The sequence below is a fragment of the Thunnus thynnus genome, chromosome 23 (assembly GCF_963924715.1).
Source record: "Thunnus thynnus chromosome 23, fThuThy2.1, whole genome shotgun sequence".
Taxonomy (NCBI): Eukaryota; Metazoa; Chordata; class Actinopteri; order Scombriformes; family Scombridae; genus Thunnus; species Thunnus thynnus.
Window position 1 is genome coordinate 23,341,845 of NC_089539.1, and position 20,017 is coordinate 23,361,861.

The following is a 20,017-nucleotide window of genomic DNA, read 5'->3' on the forward strand; positions in this document are numbered from 1 at the left end:
GAATGTAAAACTTTCTTTTGACTCATGAATTAATACAAAATTTAAAAAAAATCTATTTTGTGCTTCATGTTTGAGTCAAGATGGCAGAGTTTAAAAGCTGTTTAAAGCCAAAGAGAACTTCCTGTTCTCTCACTACTGGGTGTGACACTGTGACACAGACTTGTTTGTCTTGAATCTTGTGTTCTGAGTTCAAAGTCAGGATTACTGGTTTACTTGTGCTGTTAGTATTACTGTTACTATTATATCGCTGTTAGTGTTACTAGTGTCACTGCAACTGTTGCTATTACTGCCAGTATTATTCTTACTGCTACTGTTAATATTACCACACAACTGGGGCTATTTAAAACAATACCACAGTGTATACTTAAATGAGGCGCCAATTGATGTTCCTATCGCGCAATGAACGCATCAGATTTGAAATGCCAACACCACAGAAGCAACACGGGTTTGTCCTTTTGTTCTTTGAATTGAATCAACCGCTGCATTTTAGTTGGATGTGATGAATGAATGTGCAGAGGAGGGAAATGAAAGTGAAACTTTGATGTCACTCCCGCTCGCTCTCCCGGCACGACCACCGGGAGAGCGCCCTCCTTCTCTCTCTCTCTCGTATCTTGCACTAGCTCTCTCTTTTTCGGCTGCAGAGAAAAACAGCTTTGGTCGCTGGGTCCGCATTTGACGCTCCAAAATCGAAGCAAAGTCGGAATTGGGGCGTCGAGACAGTTTGACGCGCCTCATAACGCTTTTTGTGCGAATGACAATAGTGAAGTTTAGTATCTCATCATTATTATTTTCCCTTCAGGTTTTCGCAGGACAAACAGCTCCTCTCAGCGTCCAACGTTATCAGCTGAACATTCATGAACTCCTGTAGAGGTATGTGAGGTAAAAATAGAAAAGTTTATCCTTAAATGTGCTGTAATACCAGCAGAGGGCAGCACTTCATAAAAACATGACACTGTCCATCGATAGTGCAACAATAAAAATGAGATATACTCATTTGATATGAAATACAGACACCAAAAGCCTCACACTTTGAACGTGGCTGCAGAAAGTTAATTATTTTCTTACTCACTGAGGATGAAAATGTATTCAGCTGGAATTCATGTGATAATGTTTGAATGAAACTATGAAAATAACCAAAGTGGTGTGATCTGTTTGTTCAAGCAGTAGATGATTTACATTTAACATGCACATGTACAAAAGTCATACTGGTAAAGTGTCATGAGATGAGAACTGAATAAATGTCCTTCCTATTTAATAAAATCTCTTATTTTTAGCAGGAGGCCATAATGGCAAAACTTATAGAGAAGCTCTGGAAAACTCTTCAGGAATTAAATAAAGATGAGTTCAAGGCTTTCAAGTGGTTCCTGAAGCAGGATGACATCCTGGAGGGCTCTGAAGGCATCCCGGTTGCTCAGCTGGAGAAAGCAGAAAGGCAGGACACAGTGGATCTAATGGTACAGAAATATCCAGGTCGTGGAGCTCTGCAGGTAACCATCAAGGTTTTAGAAAAGATCCACAGGAATGACCTGGTGCAGCGTTTACAAAACTTCCACTCAGGACCAAAAGGTAATTAGGGGAAGGAATCTGAAAAGCAGTGTCACATACATTTCATAAACTATTACATGAGTTATGAGTTACAGTATTCTATTAAAAGTAATGTGTTAACAAAAAATAATAATAATAATGTTAGAGATTGATTTGTCATTCTTTATGGTACCACCTTCATCAAAAAGAAAAAGAAGCAGGACAAATAATATTTCTTTAATGATTCACAAGCTAAAATAAATTTGGTTAACTGGCTCACAACACGAAAAAACTACCACTCCATTCCCCTTTTTTTACCTGCCACATCCTTGTTGCTCGCTGCAATCAGTCATCTGTTAGTCTCTCTCCATCTTACCCTTACTGGGAAACAAGACCCCAAGATACTTGCACCTCCTCACTGGGGAAACTCCAGACCCAGAAGTGTCCCTGTCACTGGTGGAACCATGCCACTAGATGTTTAGAAATCAATTTCTAAACATCTAGTGGTCTGACACCAGCAGACCAAAGGTACCAGTCAAAATTTTTGGACACAGATTATGTGTTACCACATGTAACATGTTGCACATGTTAACATATAACATTATAACAGCTGTTTTGCAAAACTAACCATGTGTGCTCTACCTTGTTTTAGACCTCAAGATACAATTTTTTTGTGCTCAGAAAGAAGAAGATACCAGAAAGAAGATACCAAAGCTAAAGTGGGTCCAGCAGTTTGCAGTGGAGGTGACTCTGGATCCTGATACAGCACATCCTAATCTTATCCTGTCTGATGATGGGAAACAAGTACATCACGGAGATGTGCGGAAGAAACTACCAAACAACTCAGAGAGGTTTTACAGATGTTTTAATGTCTTAGGGCAGCAGAGTATCTCCATTGGTAGATTTTACTATGAGGTTCAGGTTGAAGGGAAAACTGCTTGGTATTTGGGAGTGGCCAAAGGGTCAATCAAGAGGAAAGGAGATATTACACCAAGACCCGAGAATGGCTACTGGAGTATAAGGTTGAGGAATGAAGATGAGTATGAAGCTAATGATTATAATCATCCGGTCTGTCTCTCTTTGAATCAGCCTCCTCAGAAGGTGGGAGTGTTTGTGGATTATGAGGAGGGTCTGGTTTGTTTTTATGATGTAGATGCAGCAGCTCTTCTCTACTGCTTTTCTGGTTGCACCTTCACTGAGAAACTCTACCCTTTCTTTAGTCCCTGTACTAATAAGGGTGGTACAAACTCTGCACCTCTGATTATCTCTCCTGTTAATCATACGCTGAACCTCAAGAGGCATGAATCTGGTGATCAGAATGAAAACTATGAAAGAAAGAAGGCTGCACTAGAGAGTGTCCAGCAGTTTGCAGTAGAGGTGACTCTGGATCCTGATACAGCACATCCTGCTCTCATCCTGTCTGATGATAGAAAACAAGTACATTGTAGTGAAATATTGAAGAAACTCCCAGACAGCCCTAAGAGATTCAATAATTGTGTTAATATCTTAGGAAAGCAGGGTTTCTCATCAGGAAGATTTTACTTTGAGGTTCAGGTCAAAGGGAAGACTGCCTGGACTTTAGGAGTGGCCAAAGAGTCGATCAACCGGAAGGGACAAATTACACTGAGCCTTGACAACGGCTACTGGACTTTATGTTTGAGGAATGGAGATGAGTACCTGGCTAATGATGAACCTTCAGTCAGTCTCTCCCTGAAGACACACCCTGAGAAGGTGGGGGTGTTTGTAAATTATGAGGCGGGTCTTGTTTGCTTTTATGATGTAGATGCTGCAGATCTTCTCTACACCTTTACTGACTGTTCCTTCACTGAGAAACTCTACCCATTCTTCAGTCCCTGTACTAAAGACAGTGGTGGAAATTCTGCTCCTCTGATCATCTCTCCTGTCAATCACCCACTGAACCTCAAGACACATGACTCTGGTAAGCAGTAAGAAGAATATGAAAGAAAGAAGGCCAATCTGAAGAGCATCCAGCAGTTTGCAGTGGAGGTAACTCTGGATCCTGATACAGCACATCCCAATCTCATCCTGTCTGACGATGGGAAACAAGTACGTCATGGAGATGTGAGGAAGGAATTACCAGAGAACCCTGAGAGGTTTAACAGTTGTGTTAATGTATTAGGAAAGCAGAGTTTTTCCTCAGGAAAATTTTACTTTGAGGTTCAGGTCAAAGGGAAGACTGCCTGGACTTTAGGAGTGGCCAAAGAGTCAATCGACTGGAAGGGACAAATCACACTGAACTCTGACAACACTGACAACGACTACTGGACTTTATGGTTGAGGAATGGAGAAGAGTACGTGGCTAATGATGAAAATCCAGTCGATCTCTATCTGAAGAAACACCCTCAGGAGGTGGGAGTGTTTGTGGATTATGAGGAGGGTCTTGTTTGCTTTTATGACATAGATTCTGCAGATCTTCTCTACGCCTTTACTGACTGTTCCTTCACTGAGAAGCTTGTTCCATACTTAAGTCCCTGTACTAATGACAATGGTAGAAACTCCACCCCCTTGATCATCTCCCCTGTCAATCACACAGATTAGATTAATTGTACTTTTTCTCATCAAAAGATGCTATAAACATTCATACAGACTATTGAAATGAAAGGGGGTCTGTGGCATATAACATAAACAATCCTGGTAACAAAGACTGAATTTAAACATAAGTGTCTTTCTGTGCAAGAAAACTACTTTGACATGTGCAACAGGAGATTGAAGGAGATGTCAAACATGCAGTTTGTTCACACCAATATAGCCTCAAGAAGAGTTAAACCAGGCAACAGTGGAAGAGAAAACACCTCTTGGAGTGCACCATGGGTGAGTAAGTCCTTTAAAATAGAATTTGTGGTAATGAACACTATTTACTGTATTTCAAATTCTGATTAATTTTGTTATTGTCTCATTTATTTTCCATTTCTGATGTATTTTATTACTACTATTACGATTGCAAAGCATTACTTTATCAACTCTGACTCATTAACAGAACCACCAATGAATCAAGACCCAAAACAGGAAGCACTCAAACTTATTGAAAATGATTTTTATCTTTTCTTTTGTCTTTGCTTTATCTTTTATAGTTTTCTAATGTGGAGTTCAAATGCTATTACATGAAAAAGCCGATTGATTGATGGATTGATTAATTGTTTTGTTTTTTACATCAGTAATGTTAAAAAGCAGAGTAACCTGCTAATATTTTGACATGACCTTTTAGGTTATTTTTTCTATTGCAATGTTCTAAAACCAATGTAAATTTAGCAAGTTGTGCACAAGTATCAATACATTAAAAATGTATTACCGTTCTCTCAAATGAAATGTAAAAATCATGAAAAATATTTGTTGATGTAAAGTTTATTATTTTCTTACTTTCTGTAAATTAAAGAATTGTTGGAGTCAGTTTTGGAGGAATCTCATTCCACCATGTGTTTGTCATTTAAATGTAAGTAATTAAATGAAATTCATGAACACAAATACTGAAACAAAATGTGAGTTGAAACTTAACATTCAGTGTTTTCTGCAACAGCAATCTATCATCATTGATAAGAATTTACATTACAGCTTTGACCACTTGTTACTTTATTAACAATGAGACACTGGGTGCATTATGAACAAATTACGAATAAAGAGTTTGAGGGTTGTCATTCAAAATTAAATTTATGGTATTATTTTTCTAGCAAAAATAGCCTCAACTTCTCGGATTGACACATTAACACTAGTCTTGTATAACAAATATATTAAATAAAAAAATTACAAAGCAGGACATGTTTGCCTGTTAAAACTGAATTCCCTAAATGTTGTCACTGCCTTGTATTACACCAAATTTCAGGGTTAATATCGTACACTGCACTGTAACTTTTATTCTCCTGTTTTATCTGTCTTATTCTATTTTAGCTTCCAGTGGATCCCAGTGGATCTAATGGTACAGAAATATCAGGATCGTGAAGCTCTGCAGGTAACAATGAAGGTTTTAGAAATGATCAGCAGGAATGATCTGGTGCAGCATTTACAAAACTCCAACTCTGGACCAAAAGGTAAGTTAGGGGAAGGAATCTGAAAAGCTGCTTGCATTTCATAAATTATTACGTGAGTTATGAGTTACAGTATTCTATTAATAGTAATGTGTTAACAAAAAAGAATATAAAAATAATGTAAGAGATTGATTTGTCATTCTTTATGGTATACAACGTTTATCAAAACACCAGGATTTTTGTGTTTCAATGTCACCACCATATGTTTAGAAATCACCACAGTACTTGCAAAAGATCATGGTTCAATGAGACCAGCAGACTTACAGTACTAGTCAAAAGATTGGATACACTTTCTCATTCAAGTCAATGGGGAGGTGGTCTGAGGTCTGCACACCAAGGCCTTTACCTTCATCCACCATCTGACTGGCAATGCAACAAACCCCAGTGAGCCAGCAAAGAAAGTTGGCATGTTTGTGGATTATGAAAATGGTTCAGTCTCCTTTAATGATGTAGACACTGCTGTACTGACTGTTCCTTCAATGAAAAACTCTACCCATTCCTCAGTCCCAGTGTTCATCATGGTGGTAAAAACTCCACCCCTCTCATCATCTCTCCTGTCACTTACACTGTTTAGATTGGATGCATCATCTTGAAAAAATTATTTGGCAATTTAAGAATCATCACAATAGTAATGTTAGTGTCTGCTAATGATCTGACTGACAAAAATAATGTTTACTAACAACAAAGAAGATGAGGGACATACTTTACCTGCTTTTTCACTTCAGGAACTTAACAAACTCCATAACCTGGAGCCTCCCATACCCTAAACCTAATGGAACTTAAAAGGCTAAGGTGGTTGGATCTGCGTTGCTTTTCCATTGTATTTTACAAACCGGGAAGGATCAGAAGTCTAAGTTAGACATGAATGTAAAATTAAATTACAATCAAGTTTGTTAAAGACAAATAGAAAGGACCTTGATAATAAGAGGAAGAATAAAATAACACATTAAAATAAAATAAAGTAAAAGAGGATTAAGTTATAAATGTTTTCAAAAATGTAATTATAGTAATTAATTGTGCATACACTCTTTTTGTTTTGAGGAAATTTTAGAGAGTTTTGTAAAAGTGTACAAAATCATGAAGGAAAAATTGGTTATCTTTTTGGGGAAAAAAGACATTTGTGAATAAAAACTGTTCCCATGATAACCATTACATTTACAAGAAAATTCATCTTAAGGTGTTTACATTTAAAATATGTTCTAACATCTTTAATAGAAAGTTTGAAATTATGTTTATGTTGAAAATGACTCAACTAAATTGACCAAAATTTGTCTGTAAGGTCACAATTGAAAAAGTATTGAAAGAGTTATTTTCTTTTCTACAAAAAGTACAGATAATATCAACATCAGCAAAATGTGAAAAATGTTTGTTATGTAGCGAGTACCTGGAATGTGATTTAGTACCAGTCCTGAGGGGAGACAAAATTTAATTCCAGAAACTTGTCTCCAAAGGGACAATGGGTACAAGTTCAGTTACTGGTAGGTAAGTTTCTGCAGTGGAAAAGCCTATTTTCCTAACAGTCAGAAAATGTACTGTGGTTTGTTTGTAGTACCAGGTTGGACCACTAGATGGTGCCACTTTCTCTTTAATGGGATGGAGTTAGACTGTAGATGTGTGTTGCATTGCTTTGCCGCTTGCCACATTCTCTAGAGTCACCTCAAAGAGGGGAGACTTGTCAGGCTAAAGTGCAAATTATATGTTTTATTGGAAATAAAACAACATAAATATTTACAAAAGGCATGAGGTGTGATGAGTAACTGCATCAGTAATGAATGGAATGTATGGATGAGTGAGAAATGTGTTTACTGTTGAATGCAGAAAAAAATGTCAAAACAAACTGAAAACCTAGAGCGATGTGAAGCCTAGAAGGGAGAAAGACAGTATTCCTATTAAGCTGTTTACATGGCTAATGAAAATGAATATTCTACTAATATTCCTGTTTACATGCAGAGGGGTTTTCAGGGTTTCCCTCTATTCCGGTGGGAATCACAAGATCTCCACAGTAAAGTAAACCAGCAAGGTGAAAATCATGAGTGAGCTGCTGCCTGATATTTATAAGTGATATTGATCTGACTGATAATATAAATGTATAGTTACATGCACATCCAGTACCAAGGTTGTCCCATGACGTTTACTACACTGCTGAGTGTTTTTGGTGCATCACACCGAGTCATAACCATCAGTCAGGATAATAACCAAACTTTTCCGTCCCCGTCTTGGAGAAGGTGTGTTCTGTTTTTCAGCCCACCCTGAACAGCTCTCCACTCCATTCTCTTTCCTCTGTCTGCCTTCCTGCTCTAGTATGTGTCATTTTGCCTGCGCAAGGGTAAACAGGCAAGAGTCTGTGTGTCGCAAACTGCAGTAAAAACCCCGGATGAAGTACGTATTTGTGACAAAAACCCATTCAATATATAGGTCATGAATGCGCTATGTCTGGATGAGTCACAAGTCAAGTGATTGGTAATTACGACATGAGCTAATGTTTTATTTTCTCACATTCTTTAGTTTTACACTTAAAATCAAAATGTCAGATCACTGGTTTTCCTTCAGTCAACACCACAACCTCACAGGTACACGTCTGCCTGTTTTCGCTATCAGGAGAGCACAGACTGGATCATGTAGTGGTAGTAAAAAAAACGATAAAGTCATAAACACTGATTTACAAGGTATTGTTACATGGCATTTGCCCGAGTACAAAGTCATTCATTAACAAAGCATTAAACATACAGAATACATCTCAATATAGAAAATAGTTGCTTCCCTCAGTAGATCAACATTTAATGAATTCTTATATTGGTGTTATATTATAATAATTATTATTTTAGAATATGAAAACTAATATAAAGAGTGATTTCCTCCATTATTAAACTGAATTTGTTTATTTGAACTTAAAAAGGGTAGTATTGAGTATAAGTGAGAATATGTGTTATGTGTTAGTTATGTTGGTGCTTCAAGTGCTTATTCAAATGATGGTTTGTGTGAACAATATTGATGAAAAAACACAAATTCTTAAAAGAGTTTGAAGAGGTTTGCAAGACTTCTTTGGTATTGCAAAAGATTTGTAATGTTTAATTGGTTTGGTGTAAGGTTTTGTGGTTAGTGTGTAGAGTTTTGCAACAATAGTCACAAAGATGGTGCCTCAGCAATCTGAAAAAACTATAATATGGCCACTTTTGGTGTTTGAATAATAACAATGTTTTGCTAATCTTTCTACATTTTAAGGACTCTGTGCTGAATTCGTCTGGGTGAGTTTTTGTTTTGTTTTTAAACAAATCAGATAACATATTTTTCTGTGCTAAAGTATTTACAGTTTGATATTACATGTCTAGTAACTGGTGGTCTTTAGGGTGAACACTTAGTCCTCCATGTCTCTGCCTCATCTCTGTCAGTGAAGTTGGTTTTTTTCTGTATTTTGGGAAGATTACTTTTTTCAGTTGTCTCTGTCCAGGAACCAGCAGTGTTAAATCAACCAAGTCTACAAAACGTGCAATACTGTAATATTGTGTGAGTTTTGAACAGTTCTCAGTAATAAGTCATGATACAAAAACAAAAATGAAAGTGAAGAATCGTTAGAAATGTTTTACACATCAGCTGCTGGTTTCTAGTTGTGTACAGCAGGGTTTGTCTTCAGATCATTACTGATAAAGCCATAGTTTCTCTCATGTTACTGTTGAATTGTCAGAGCTAGCACTATATCCAGTTTAACCAGTTTGAAAGAGTACACATAAAATAAACTTTAATATCAATGAATAAAAAAAACTTAAACAGCATTTTGTTCTTAATTTATGGGTCTATACATATTTGTAATTCTTCCTTTTATTTTGCAGAGTGTGTAACACTCCTATAGCTTGTTTCTTCTCCCTCACACTGATATCTGCTCATGTTTTGTATTAGTGGAACATTTTTCCAAGTTTTCTTTCACTTGCTTACATTATGTTCCTGTCAATCTTCTTGGTGGCTGATTGATCCCTGAGTGACCTGGCTATGAAATGAGTGATGTTGTTCCTCTGTTAATGTGATTCATATTCAGGCCCTCCACACAAGTGTTAACTTTGTACCTGTGGTGGAAGTTGACTGAATAAGGGAGACTAACAAAAAGAAATTTGTCTTTGTATATTTATTTAGCTTTTGCACAAAAGGACCGAAACCAACAAAGTGACAGTCAGCGACTGTCGAGGAATCGATCCCGAGTGCATCCTCACCAGGGCTTTTATATGCATAAGAACAAAGAGTCAATAGTTACATTCAATTAAGGGATGGACATCAATGATTAACCACAGCATTTCCCAAATGAAGGCACACTCTTGTCTCAGACTGATAAAAAAAGGTTAATGTGCAGGCTAGGCTATATTACAACCTTACATCATTTAGCACATAAATGTGGTAAACAGATCAGGCATTGTATTAAGAAAGACAGTTCATTTATAGTATCAGGGATTTGAGTAAAGTTCAGTGGAAATGGAGCCAGTCATGCTTTCTACAAAACAGTATAACACAGAGAGTCACACTTAATACAAAGGTTATTCACTAAATGATCATTTTTCCTCTACAGCACCTAAACCATTTCAACATTTATTTTAAATGATATCCTGAATATTAATGAATGTAGAAACATAGGATTCTCATGGATGATGTAACGACCCTATAGGTTTATATTCTGACCACCACTTTCAATTAGTTCAACTTTCTGAGAAATCATGTTTTGTCTGTGGTTTTGGCAGACGGCTATGAATACTACAATACCCATGAGCTTCGGCCACCATTGCAATGAGAAGCCAGTCAGAGGCATGAATCAGATGAATGCAAAGCGCTTCATCATTGAAGCACCGTGGTTGCTGAATTAACTCAAAAGTGACCCAGAAATTAAAACTGAACTGATTCATGCTGCAGATTGTAAAATCTGTTTTTTCAACATCTTAAGCTTTAGTACGTATTTGTGACAAAAACCCATTCAATATATACGTCATGAAGGCGCTATGTCTGGATGAGTCACAATTCAACTAAATGGTGATTATGACATAAGCTAATTTTTATTTTTTCACATTCTTTAGTTTTACACTTAAAATCAAAATTTCAGATCACTGGTTTTCCTTCAGTCAACACCACAACCTCACAGGTACACGTCTGCCTGTTTTCACTATCAGGACAGTTGGGTATTGTTACATGGAATTTGCCCAAGTACAAAGTCATTCATTAACAAAGTATTACACTCTTAGGGAATCGAGGTCAATAGAGGGAATTGAGATCAAGACAGTATATTAACCTCTCTCTGACTGAGTATCATAACCTTAATTTGGCAACTCTGGTGTTTGAATAATAACATTTTTTTTCTAATCTTTCTACATTTTAATGACTCTGCTCTGAATTCTTCTGGGTGAGTTTTTGTTTTGTTTTTAAAAAAATCATTTAACATATTTTTCTGTGCTAAAGTATTTACAGTTTGATATTACAAGTCTAGTAACTGGTGGTCTTTAAGGTGAACACTTAGTTCTCCATGTCTCTGCCTCATCTCTTTCACTGAAGTTGTTTTTTTATATATATTTTGGGAAGATTACTTTTTTCAGTTGTCTCTGTCCAGGAACCAGCAGTGTTAAATCAACCCAGTCTATAAAACTTGCAATACTGTAATATTGTGTGAGTTTTAAACAGTTCTCAGTAATAAGTCATGATACAAAAGCAAAACTTCCAAGTAAAGAGGCGTTAGAAATGTTTTCACATTAACGGCTGGTTTCTAGCTGTATACAAAAAGGTTTGTCTTCAGATCATTACTGATGAAGCCATAGTTTCTCTCATGTTACTGTTGAATTGGGCACACGAGTCAGAGCTAGCACTATACCCAGTTTAACCAGTTTGAAACACATCAAAGAAACTTTAATCACAATGAATGAAAAAACCATACGCAGCATTTTGTTCTTAATCTATAGGTACTACATATTTGTAATTCTCTCTTTTATTTTGCAGTGTATAACACTCCTATAGTTTGACTCTTCTCCCACACTGATATCTGCTCATGCTTTGTACTAGTGGAACATTTTCCCACATTTTCTTCTATTTGCTTTCATTATGTTCCTGTCAATTTTTTTTGGTGTCTGATTGATCCCTGAGTGACCTGGCTATGAAATGAGTGGTGTTGGTTCTCTGTAAATGTGATTCTCATTCAGGCCCTCCATACCCAGCTGTTATCTTTGCACCCAAACCAAACACATCAAATGTGCAGCATGCAAAGTGTGTTTTAGTAGAGAGCTGTTAAGTAATGAAAGTTTTTAAACAGTGGTTCAAAGCCCCATTAAATGACTGTAGTTCCAGTTAAATTATATTATGAGCTGTTGACTGTGTGATATTTTCATGATTACTGTTATTGAAAACTTATGGGGTTTTATTTATGTCTTTGCTTTTTGCTGACAATATTCACATGTAGACCAAGTAGAGTAAACTTCACTAACGAGTGCTGTAGGTTCAAAAACATAGAACAAGGTTTGTGACATGTAAGATGAGTAGGCCTATTTTAATTAATGTTTCTGCCTTAATTGATAGAAGGTTAATGTAGATATCATGGAGGTTAAAGGAGAACTACAGCGATTTTACACATCATAGTGTGTTGGAGAGTCCTACTGCAAAAAAAAAAAAGAAAAAGAAAAAAAGTTTTGTGTCTCCAGAGTGAGCAGCGTGAAATTGGATAAATCCTCTCGAGTGGAGTCAAAAAGCGATTCTGGCCAAAAAAATACTTCCTGTGAGCTGTAGCCACAGTTGGAGGCAGGAGGCAGTCATAATGCTCTGCTTCAATACATTGTGTAAAACACTTTAAAATGCCTTTGTGTACGGAGCCCCGGAAGGGCCATAGAGAGAAAACAATTTATATATCGAGGCCACATTTTACTGCATCAAACACTTGAAATGCTACTGCGTGCGCACAAGATAAGTGAGAGCCAACACACCGAATTACTTAAATAATTTTATATACCAGGAATTTATACTCTGCATCTTATCCTTACCCATCCTATTATACTGTTATATTATATACCCATCCTGACTATTTAGGAGCAGTGGGCAGCCACAGTCAATAGTTGAAGCAGGTGCACTGCACTGGATGGTTCAGGGAGAAAGGCTGGTCTGTTGTGCTGGCTCTCTGTATATACATTTATCTTGTGCACATGAATTAACCAAAATGTGGGAATGAATTGTATCTCGTATGCACACAATACATTTTGAGTGCTTGATGTAGTAAAACGTGGCCTCGATATATATGTTTATATTTTTGTCCATGAGTGTTTATCACCAACAACTGCAGCAGCACTAGTAGGTGATACAGGAGGTTCAGTGGTTCCTCAGATCATAATGTTGACAAGCATCTTTCCTTCTGAGTTGTCCTTGAGGAAGACACTGTATGCTTGTTGGCTCATGATCAGCAGCTGACCTCTGACCTCCCAGTCTAAGCATCAGGAATGACAATGGTGAAGTGTAGTATCTCATCATTATTATTTTGCCTTCAGGTTTTCGCAGGCCAAACAGCTCCTCTCAGCGTCCAACGTTATCAGCTGACCATTCATGAACTCCTGTAGAGGTATGTGAGGTAAAAATATAAAAGTTTATCCTTAAATGTGCTGTAATACCAGCAGAGGGCAGCACTTCATAAAAACATGATACTGCCCACCGAAAGTGCAACAATAAAAATGAGATATACTCATGTGATATGAAATACAGACACCAAAAGCCTCACACTTGGAACGTGGCTTCAAAAAGTTTGTTGTTTGCTTCCTCACAGAGGATGTAAATGTATTCAGCTGGAATTCATGTGATAATGTGGATTGTCGTGAGTTTTCAGTGGTGAAAGACTGAAACTATGAAAATAACCAAAGTTGTGTGACCTGTTTGTTCAAGCAGTAGATGTTTTACATTTAAAATGCACATGTACAAAAGTCATGCTGGTAAAGTGTCATGAGATGAGAACTGAATACATGTCCTTCCTATTTAAAATGTCTCTTATTTTCAGCAGGAGGCCATAATGGTAAAACTTAACGAGAAGCTCTTGAATACTCTGGACGACTTAATAGAGGATCAGTTTAAGAAGTTCAAGTGGTTCCTGAAGCAGGATGACATCCTGGAGGGCTTTAAAGGCATCCCAGAGGCTCAGCTGGAGAAAGCAGGAACGTGGGACACAGTGGATCTAATGGTACAGAATCATCAGGATCATGGAGCTCTGCAGCTGACCATGAAGGTTTTAGAAAAGATCAACAGGAAGGATCTGGTGCAGAGTTTACAAAACTTCCACCCCGGATCCAAAGGTAAGTTAGCGGAAGGAATCTTCTTGAAATTGCTTAAGAAAGAGGAACAGTCCTGCATTCAATTAAGTAAATTGTAAACTGTTACAAGAGTTGTAATTATAACCCTAAAGTAACCTTTTAAGTTGCTTTATAGAAAATATAAAATTGAATTATAAATATGCAACATGTTGCATGTGTTAACAAATATATTTGTAACCGCCGTTTTGCAAAACTGACCGTGTGTGCTCTACCTTGTTTTAGACCCGCCAGTGGATCCAATGGGACAGAAATATCAGGATCCTGAAGCTCTGGAGAAGTTTAGAAATTTAGAAATGATCAGCAAGAATAATCTGGTGCAGCATTTACCAAACTTCCACTCCGGATCCAAAGGTAAGTTAGCGGAAGGAATCTGAAAAGCAGTGTCACATGCATTTCATAAATTATTACATAAGTTATGAGTTACAGCATTCAATTAAAAGTAATGTGTTCACAAAAACAAAATAATAATAAAAATAATGTCTCAGATTGATTTGTCATTCTTTATGGTACCACCTTCATCAAAAAGAAAAAGTGGCAGGACAAAGAATATCTCTTTAATGATTCACAAGCTAAAATAAATTTGGTTAACTGGCTCACAACATGAAAAAACAACTCTGTTCCCTTGTTTTACCTACCACATCATTGTTGCGCTCTGCAACCAGTCACCTGTTAGTCTCACTCCTTCTTACCCTTACTGGGAAACAAGACCCCAAGATACCTCACTCACTGGGAAAACCCCAGACCCAGAAGAGATAATTTAACTTTTTATAAGTGAATGAGAAAGTCTGGGGGCTGAACGCTACGGCCTTTATCTGCATCCACGATCCGACTAGCAATGCAACAAACCCCAATTAACCAGCATGTTTTTTGGGTCAAGTTTGACTGAGCCAGATAGGTGCTGGTGTGGCCTCCAGGTCCCTCTCAGGGCTTGCGCTAGAAGAGGGTCCCGGTTTTCCTTTTCAACACACAGTTGCTCTTTCACTTATTGGCCAGTCAATAAGGATATTTTAGTCACACTTGGTCTAGTCCTTGGAAACTCTACCAGGACCTATTGCCCCCCACTAACATAACCCCTTGAATACAGGGACATTAAACTCTGCCACCACAATAAGGATGCAATTCTCTTTGTCAATTCTTTAATGGTATACAGAATCACTCTGTCAGTTTTCCATATAAATCTGATCAATTTTATAATCAGGTGTTGATCAACTGACAGCTTTTTAAGTCGAGTCTATAAAACACACAAATCCAATGAAACTAGGGATACACGATATTTGATTTTTTGCCGATATCCGATATGCCGATATTTCCAACTCACTGTATCTCTGGTCCACACTCCGGAGCAGAAGGTGGCGGTAATGCACCTAATACCCTGGTTGCCAATCACCATTATAAACCAAAAAGATTTTTTTTTCCAAACAGAGTGGTACATCCTGTCAGTCAAGGTGTTTCCTATCTGTGCAGCCGAACTTAGCAGCTACTCGATGGACTGTTTCTCCCTGATGGTCCCGGTGCTTCCTCCGCAGGCTCCACTTCACTCAAGCTGCCCGTCAGAGCTGCTGCTTCTTCCAACTTTAACTTGAATAACAAACCGGGGCTTGGTGCTCTGGTTGGATCCACATGCAGAACCGGGGCTAATATTAGCTGGGAGGCTAGCAGAGGCTAGCTGGCTGTGCTTCACTCCAGTAATGCTGTGGCTAACGCTCCGCTAGCCTCTGAGCTAACGTTAGTCCCGGCTCTCCATGTGGATCCAACCAGAGCACCAAGCCCCAGTCTGTTATTCAAGTTAAAGTGGGAAGAAGCAGCGGGTCTGATGGGCAGCTTGATTGAAGTGGAGCCTGTGGAGGAAGCGCCGGGACCGTCAGGGTGAAACAGTCCATGGAGGAAAGCACAGATAGGTGGCGGAGATGGCAACAAATCGGCCTCTCATAATTGGCAGAAATGGCCGATGCCGATATTTCAATTAAGAGCTTTTATCAGCCGATACCGATGACGTGCCGATTAATATCGTGCATCCCTAAATGGAACCACTTCATATGGATTCTCATTCCAGTGGAACTTCATAGTCCACAGGTAAAGATCTCTGTAAGACCCCTCCAAGAAAAATGATTACTCCAAACAGCTGTTTGGCATATGCCTTCCCCCTGAGGTGTTTATCCTGCTTTTTTATCATTTGAGCACCACCTTCTTCCTGAAATTGATTTGGGAAAAGAAACAGTCCTGCTTTTCAATTAAGTAAATTGTAAACTGTTACAAGAGTTATAACTATAACCCTACAGTAAACTTGAGTTACTTTAGAGAAAATATAAAATTGAATGGTAAACATTCAACATGTTGCACATGTTAACACATAACATTATAACAGCTGTTTTGCAAAACTGACCGTGTGTGCTCTGCCTTATTTTAGATGTCAGGCCACGTTATTCTGGTGCTCAGAAAGAAGAAGATACCAGAAAGAAGCCAAAGCTAAAGTGGGTCCAACAGTTTGCAGTAGAGGTGACTCTGGATCACAACACAGCTCATCCTAATCTTATCCTGTCTAATGATGGGAAACAAGTACATCACGGAGATGTAAGGAAGAAACTACCAAGCAACCCTGAGAGGTTTTACAGATGTGTTAATGTCTTAGGGCAGCAGAGTATCTCCACTGGAAGATTTTACTACGAGGTTCAGGTTAAAGGGAAAACTGCCTGGTATTTAGGAGTGGCCAAAGAGTCAATCAAGAGGAAAGGAGATATTACAACAAGACCCAAGAATGGCTACTGGACTATAATGTTAACAAATGGGGGTGAGTACGAAGCTAATGATGATGATCCAGAAGGTCTCTCTGTGAATCAGCCTCCTCAGAAGGTGGGAGTGTTTGTGGATTATGAGGGGGGTCTGGTTTGTTTTTATGATGTAGATGCTGCAGCTCTTCTCTACTGCTTTTCTGGCTGCTCCTTCACTGAGAAACTCTACCCTTTCTTTAGCCCCTGTACTAATAAGGGTGGTACAAACTCTGCACCTCTGATTATCTCTCCTGTTAATCATACGCTGAACCTCAAGAGGCATGAATCTGGTGATCAGAATGAACACTATGAAAGAAAGAAGGCCGTACTAGAGAGTGTCCAGCAGTTTGCAGTAGAGGTGACTCTGGATCCTGATACAGCACATCCTGCTCTCATCCTGTCTGATGATAGAAAACAAGTACGTTGTAGTGACGTGTATAAGGAACTCCAAGACAACCCTAAGAGATTTATTAAATGTGTTAATATCTTAGGAGAGCAGCATTTCTCTTCAGGTAGATTTTACTTTCAGGTTCAGGTTAAAGGGAAAACTTCCTGGTATTTGGGAGTGGCCAAAGAGTCAATCAAGAGGAAAGGACATATTACAACAACCCCCGAGAATGGCTATTGGACTATAATGTTGAGGAATGAAGATGAGTATGTTGCTAATGATGATGATTGGGCCAGTCTCTCTTTGAATCAGCCTCCTCAGAAGGTGGGGGTGTTTGTAGATTATGAGGAGGGTCTTGTTTGCTTTTATGATGTAGATGCTGCAGATCTTCTCTATGCCTTTACTGACTGTTCCTTCACTGAGAAACTCTACCCATTCTTCAGTCCCTGTACTAGAGACGGTGGTACAAACTCTGCACCTCTGATTATCTCTCCTGCCAATCACCCACTGAACCTCAAGACATTTGATGTTGGGGAACAGAAAGAACAATATGAAAGAAAGAAGGCTGAACTGGAGAGTGTCCAGCAGTTTGCAGTAGAGGTGACTCTTGATTCTGATACAGCACATCCCAATCTTATCCTGTCTGACGATGGGAAACAAGTACATCATGGAGATGTGAGGAAGAAATTACAAGACAACCCTGAGAGGTTTAACAGTCGTGTTAATGTCTTAGGAAAGCAGAGTTTTTCCTCAGGAAAATTTTACTTTGAGGTTCAGGTCAAAGGGAAGACTGCCTGGACTTTAGGAGTGGCCAAAGAGTCGATCGGCAGGAAGGGACAAATCACACTGTGCCCTGACAACGGCTACTGGACTTTATGGTTGAGGAATGGAGATGAGTATGAGGCTATTGATAACCAATCAGTCTGTCTCTCTCTGAAGAGACACCCTCAGAAGGTGGGGGTGTTTGTGAATTATGAGGAGGGTCTTGTTTGTTTTTATGACGTAGATGCTGCGGATCTTCTCTACGCCTTTACTGACTGTTCCTTCACTGAGAAGCTTGTTCCATACTTAAGTCCCTGTACTAATGACGATGGTAGAAACTCCACCCCCTTGGTCATCTCTCCTGTCAATCACACAGATTAGATTAATCGTACTTTTTCTTATCAAACGATGCTATAAACATTCATGCAGACTGTTGAAATGAAAGAGGGTCTGTGGAGTATAATAAACAATTTTGATAACAAAGACTGAATTTAAATATAAGTGTCTTTCTGTGCAAGAAAACTACTTTGACATGTGCAACAGGAGATTGAAGGAGATGTCAAACATGCAGTTTGTTCACACCAATATAGCCCTAAGAAGAGTTAAACCAGGCAACAGTGAAGGAGAAAACACCTCTTGTAATGCACCATGGGTGTGTAAGTCCTTTAAAACAGGATTTGTGGTGATGAATACTATTTACTGTATTTGAAATTTTGATTAATTTTGTTATTTCATTTTTTTTTCCATTCCTGATGTATTTTATGACTACTATTATGATTGCAACACAGTACTTTGTCAACTCTGACTCATTAACAGAACAAACAATGAATCAAGACAAAACTGGAAGCTGCAACACTCAAACTTATTGAAGATTATTTTTAGCCTGTAATTTTTCTTTGTCTTATCTTTTATACTTTTCTAGCGTGGCCTTCAAATGCTATTACATGAAAAAGTTTATTGATTGATGGGTTGATTAATTGTTGATAAATTGTTGTTGTTAATTGTTTTTTAAATCAGTAATGTTAAAAACAACACAGGTTACATTTTTGTTTTACAAGTTTGAACTTTTCCTTATGTGGCTTATTTTTTCTATTGCAATCTCATATTATAAAATCATGTAGTGTAATCAAATTTAGAAACAGTTGTGTACAAGCATCAATACATTGAAAATGTATTATTGTTCTCACAAATGGGATGCAAAAATCCTGAAAAATCTTGGTGACGTAAAGTGTGTTATCATTTTTTATTATTTTGGTATTTTCTGTAAATAAAAGAAATGTTGGAGTGAATTTGGGATGAATCTCATTCTGCCATGTGTTCGTTATTTAAACATAAGTAATTAAATGAAACTAATAAACAAATACAGAAATAAAAAGTGAATTGACATTTAACATTCAGTGCATTATGAACAAAAGAATTTGTGGTATTCTATTATATATATCTAAACTTCTGGGATTGACACAACACTAATGTTGTCTAATAAATATATTAAATTTAAAAAATTACATAGTAAGACATGTTTGGCGAGTTGTCTGTTGAAACGGTAATTTTCTCTGAACTTTAAGAGTTGATAACAATATCACTGATTTGCTTTAAAAATAAAATGTTTACAGATTGATCATTTACTTCATAAATTTGCTAAATTTTTTGAAATTATTTAAAAAATATATAACTGAATTGGTCATTTGCTCTTAAACTCAAAACTGAGTAGGCAAAATTTGCTCTAAAATTTAACATGAGGAAAATGTGTTGCTGTAAGGCCTGATGCTAATTGGCATAATTTTTTGAATTACTTTATAATCATGAAAATGAATTGATTTGTGGAAGTCAAACATATCATCTAACAAAAGCATCTAACATTGGGCTTTAGTCAATTTCCGTCATCATAATGAGCTTTGTGCCCTTTATTATTATAATTGCGCACAAGTTGACATACAAATCATCTTGGTAGCATTATGTGGGAGGAGATACAAATCAAAGTGGGTTTTGGAGGATGTAACTCTGGATCCTGATACAGCACATCCCAATCTCATCCTGTGAGGGAGTAACTACCAGGCAACCCTGAGAGATTTTCTTCTTCTGTTCATGTCTTAGGAAAGCAGAGTTTCTCTTCAGGCAGACTTTACTTTGAGGTTCAGGTTAAAGGGAAGACTGACTGGGATTTAGGAGTGGTCAAAGAGTCCATCAGCAGGAGACAAAAATCACACTCAGTCCTCAGAATGGTTACTGGACTTT

The 20,017-nt window shown here is 37.8% G+C and overlaps 1 protein-coding gene across 5 annotated transcripts; it reads left to right on the forward strand.

Moving 5' to 3' along the window:
• The first annotated feature begins 781 nt into the window (after positions 1-781).
• On the forward strand, positions 782-19,071 carry LOC137175487 (uncharacterized). Of its 5 annotated transcripts, none has more exons than XM_067581118.1 (4): positions 782-870; positions 1,275-1,566; positions 14,087-14,215; positions 16,305-19,071. In XM_067581118.1, the coding sequence occupies exons 2-4, from the start codon at positions 1,287-1,289 to the stop codon at positions 18,161-18,163; spliced, it is 2,268 nt and encodes a 755-aa protein (XP_067437219.1). In that variant the 5' UTR covers positions 782-870; positions 1,275-1,286; the 3' UTR covers positions 18,164-19,071. The 5 variants fall into 5 exon arrangements, with proteins under 5 accessions (XP_067437219.1, XP_067437222.1, XP_067437220.1 ...); XM_067581119.1 differs by having other exon boundaries at positions 783-870; positions 1,278-1,566; XM_067581121.1 differs by lacking the exon at positions 14,087-14,215 and having other exon boundaries at positions 16,272-19,071.
• The last annotated feature ends 946 nt before the right edge of the window (positions 19,072-20,017 follow it).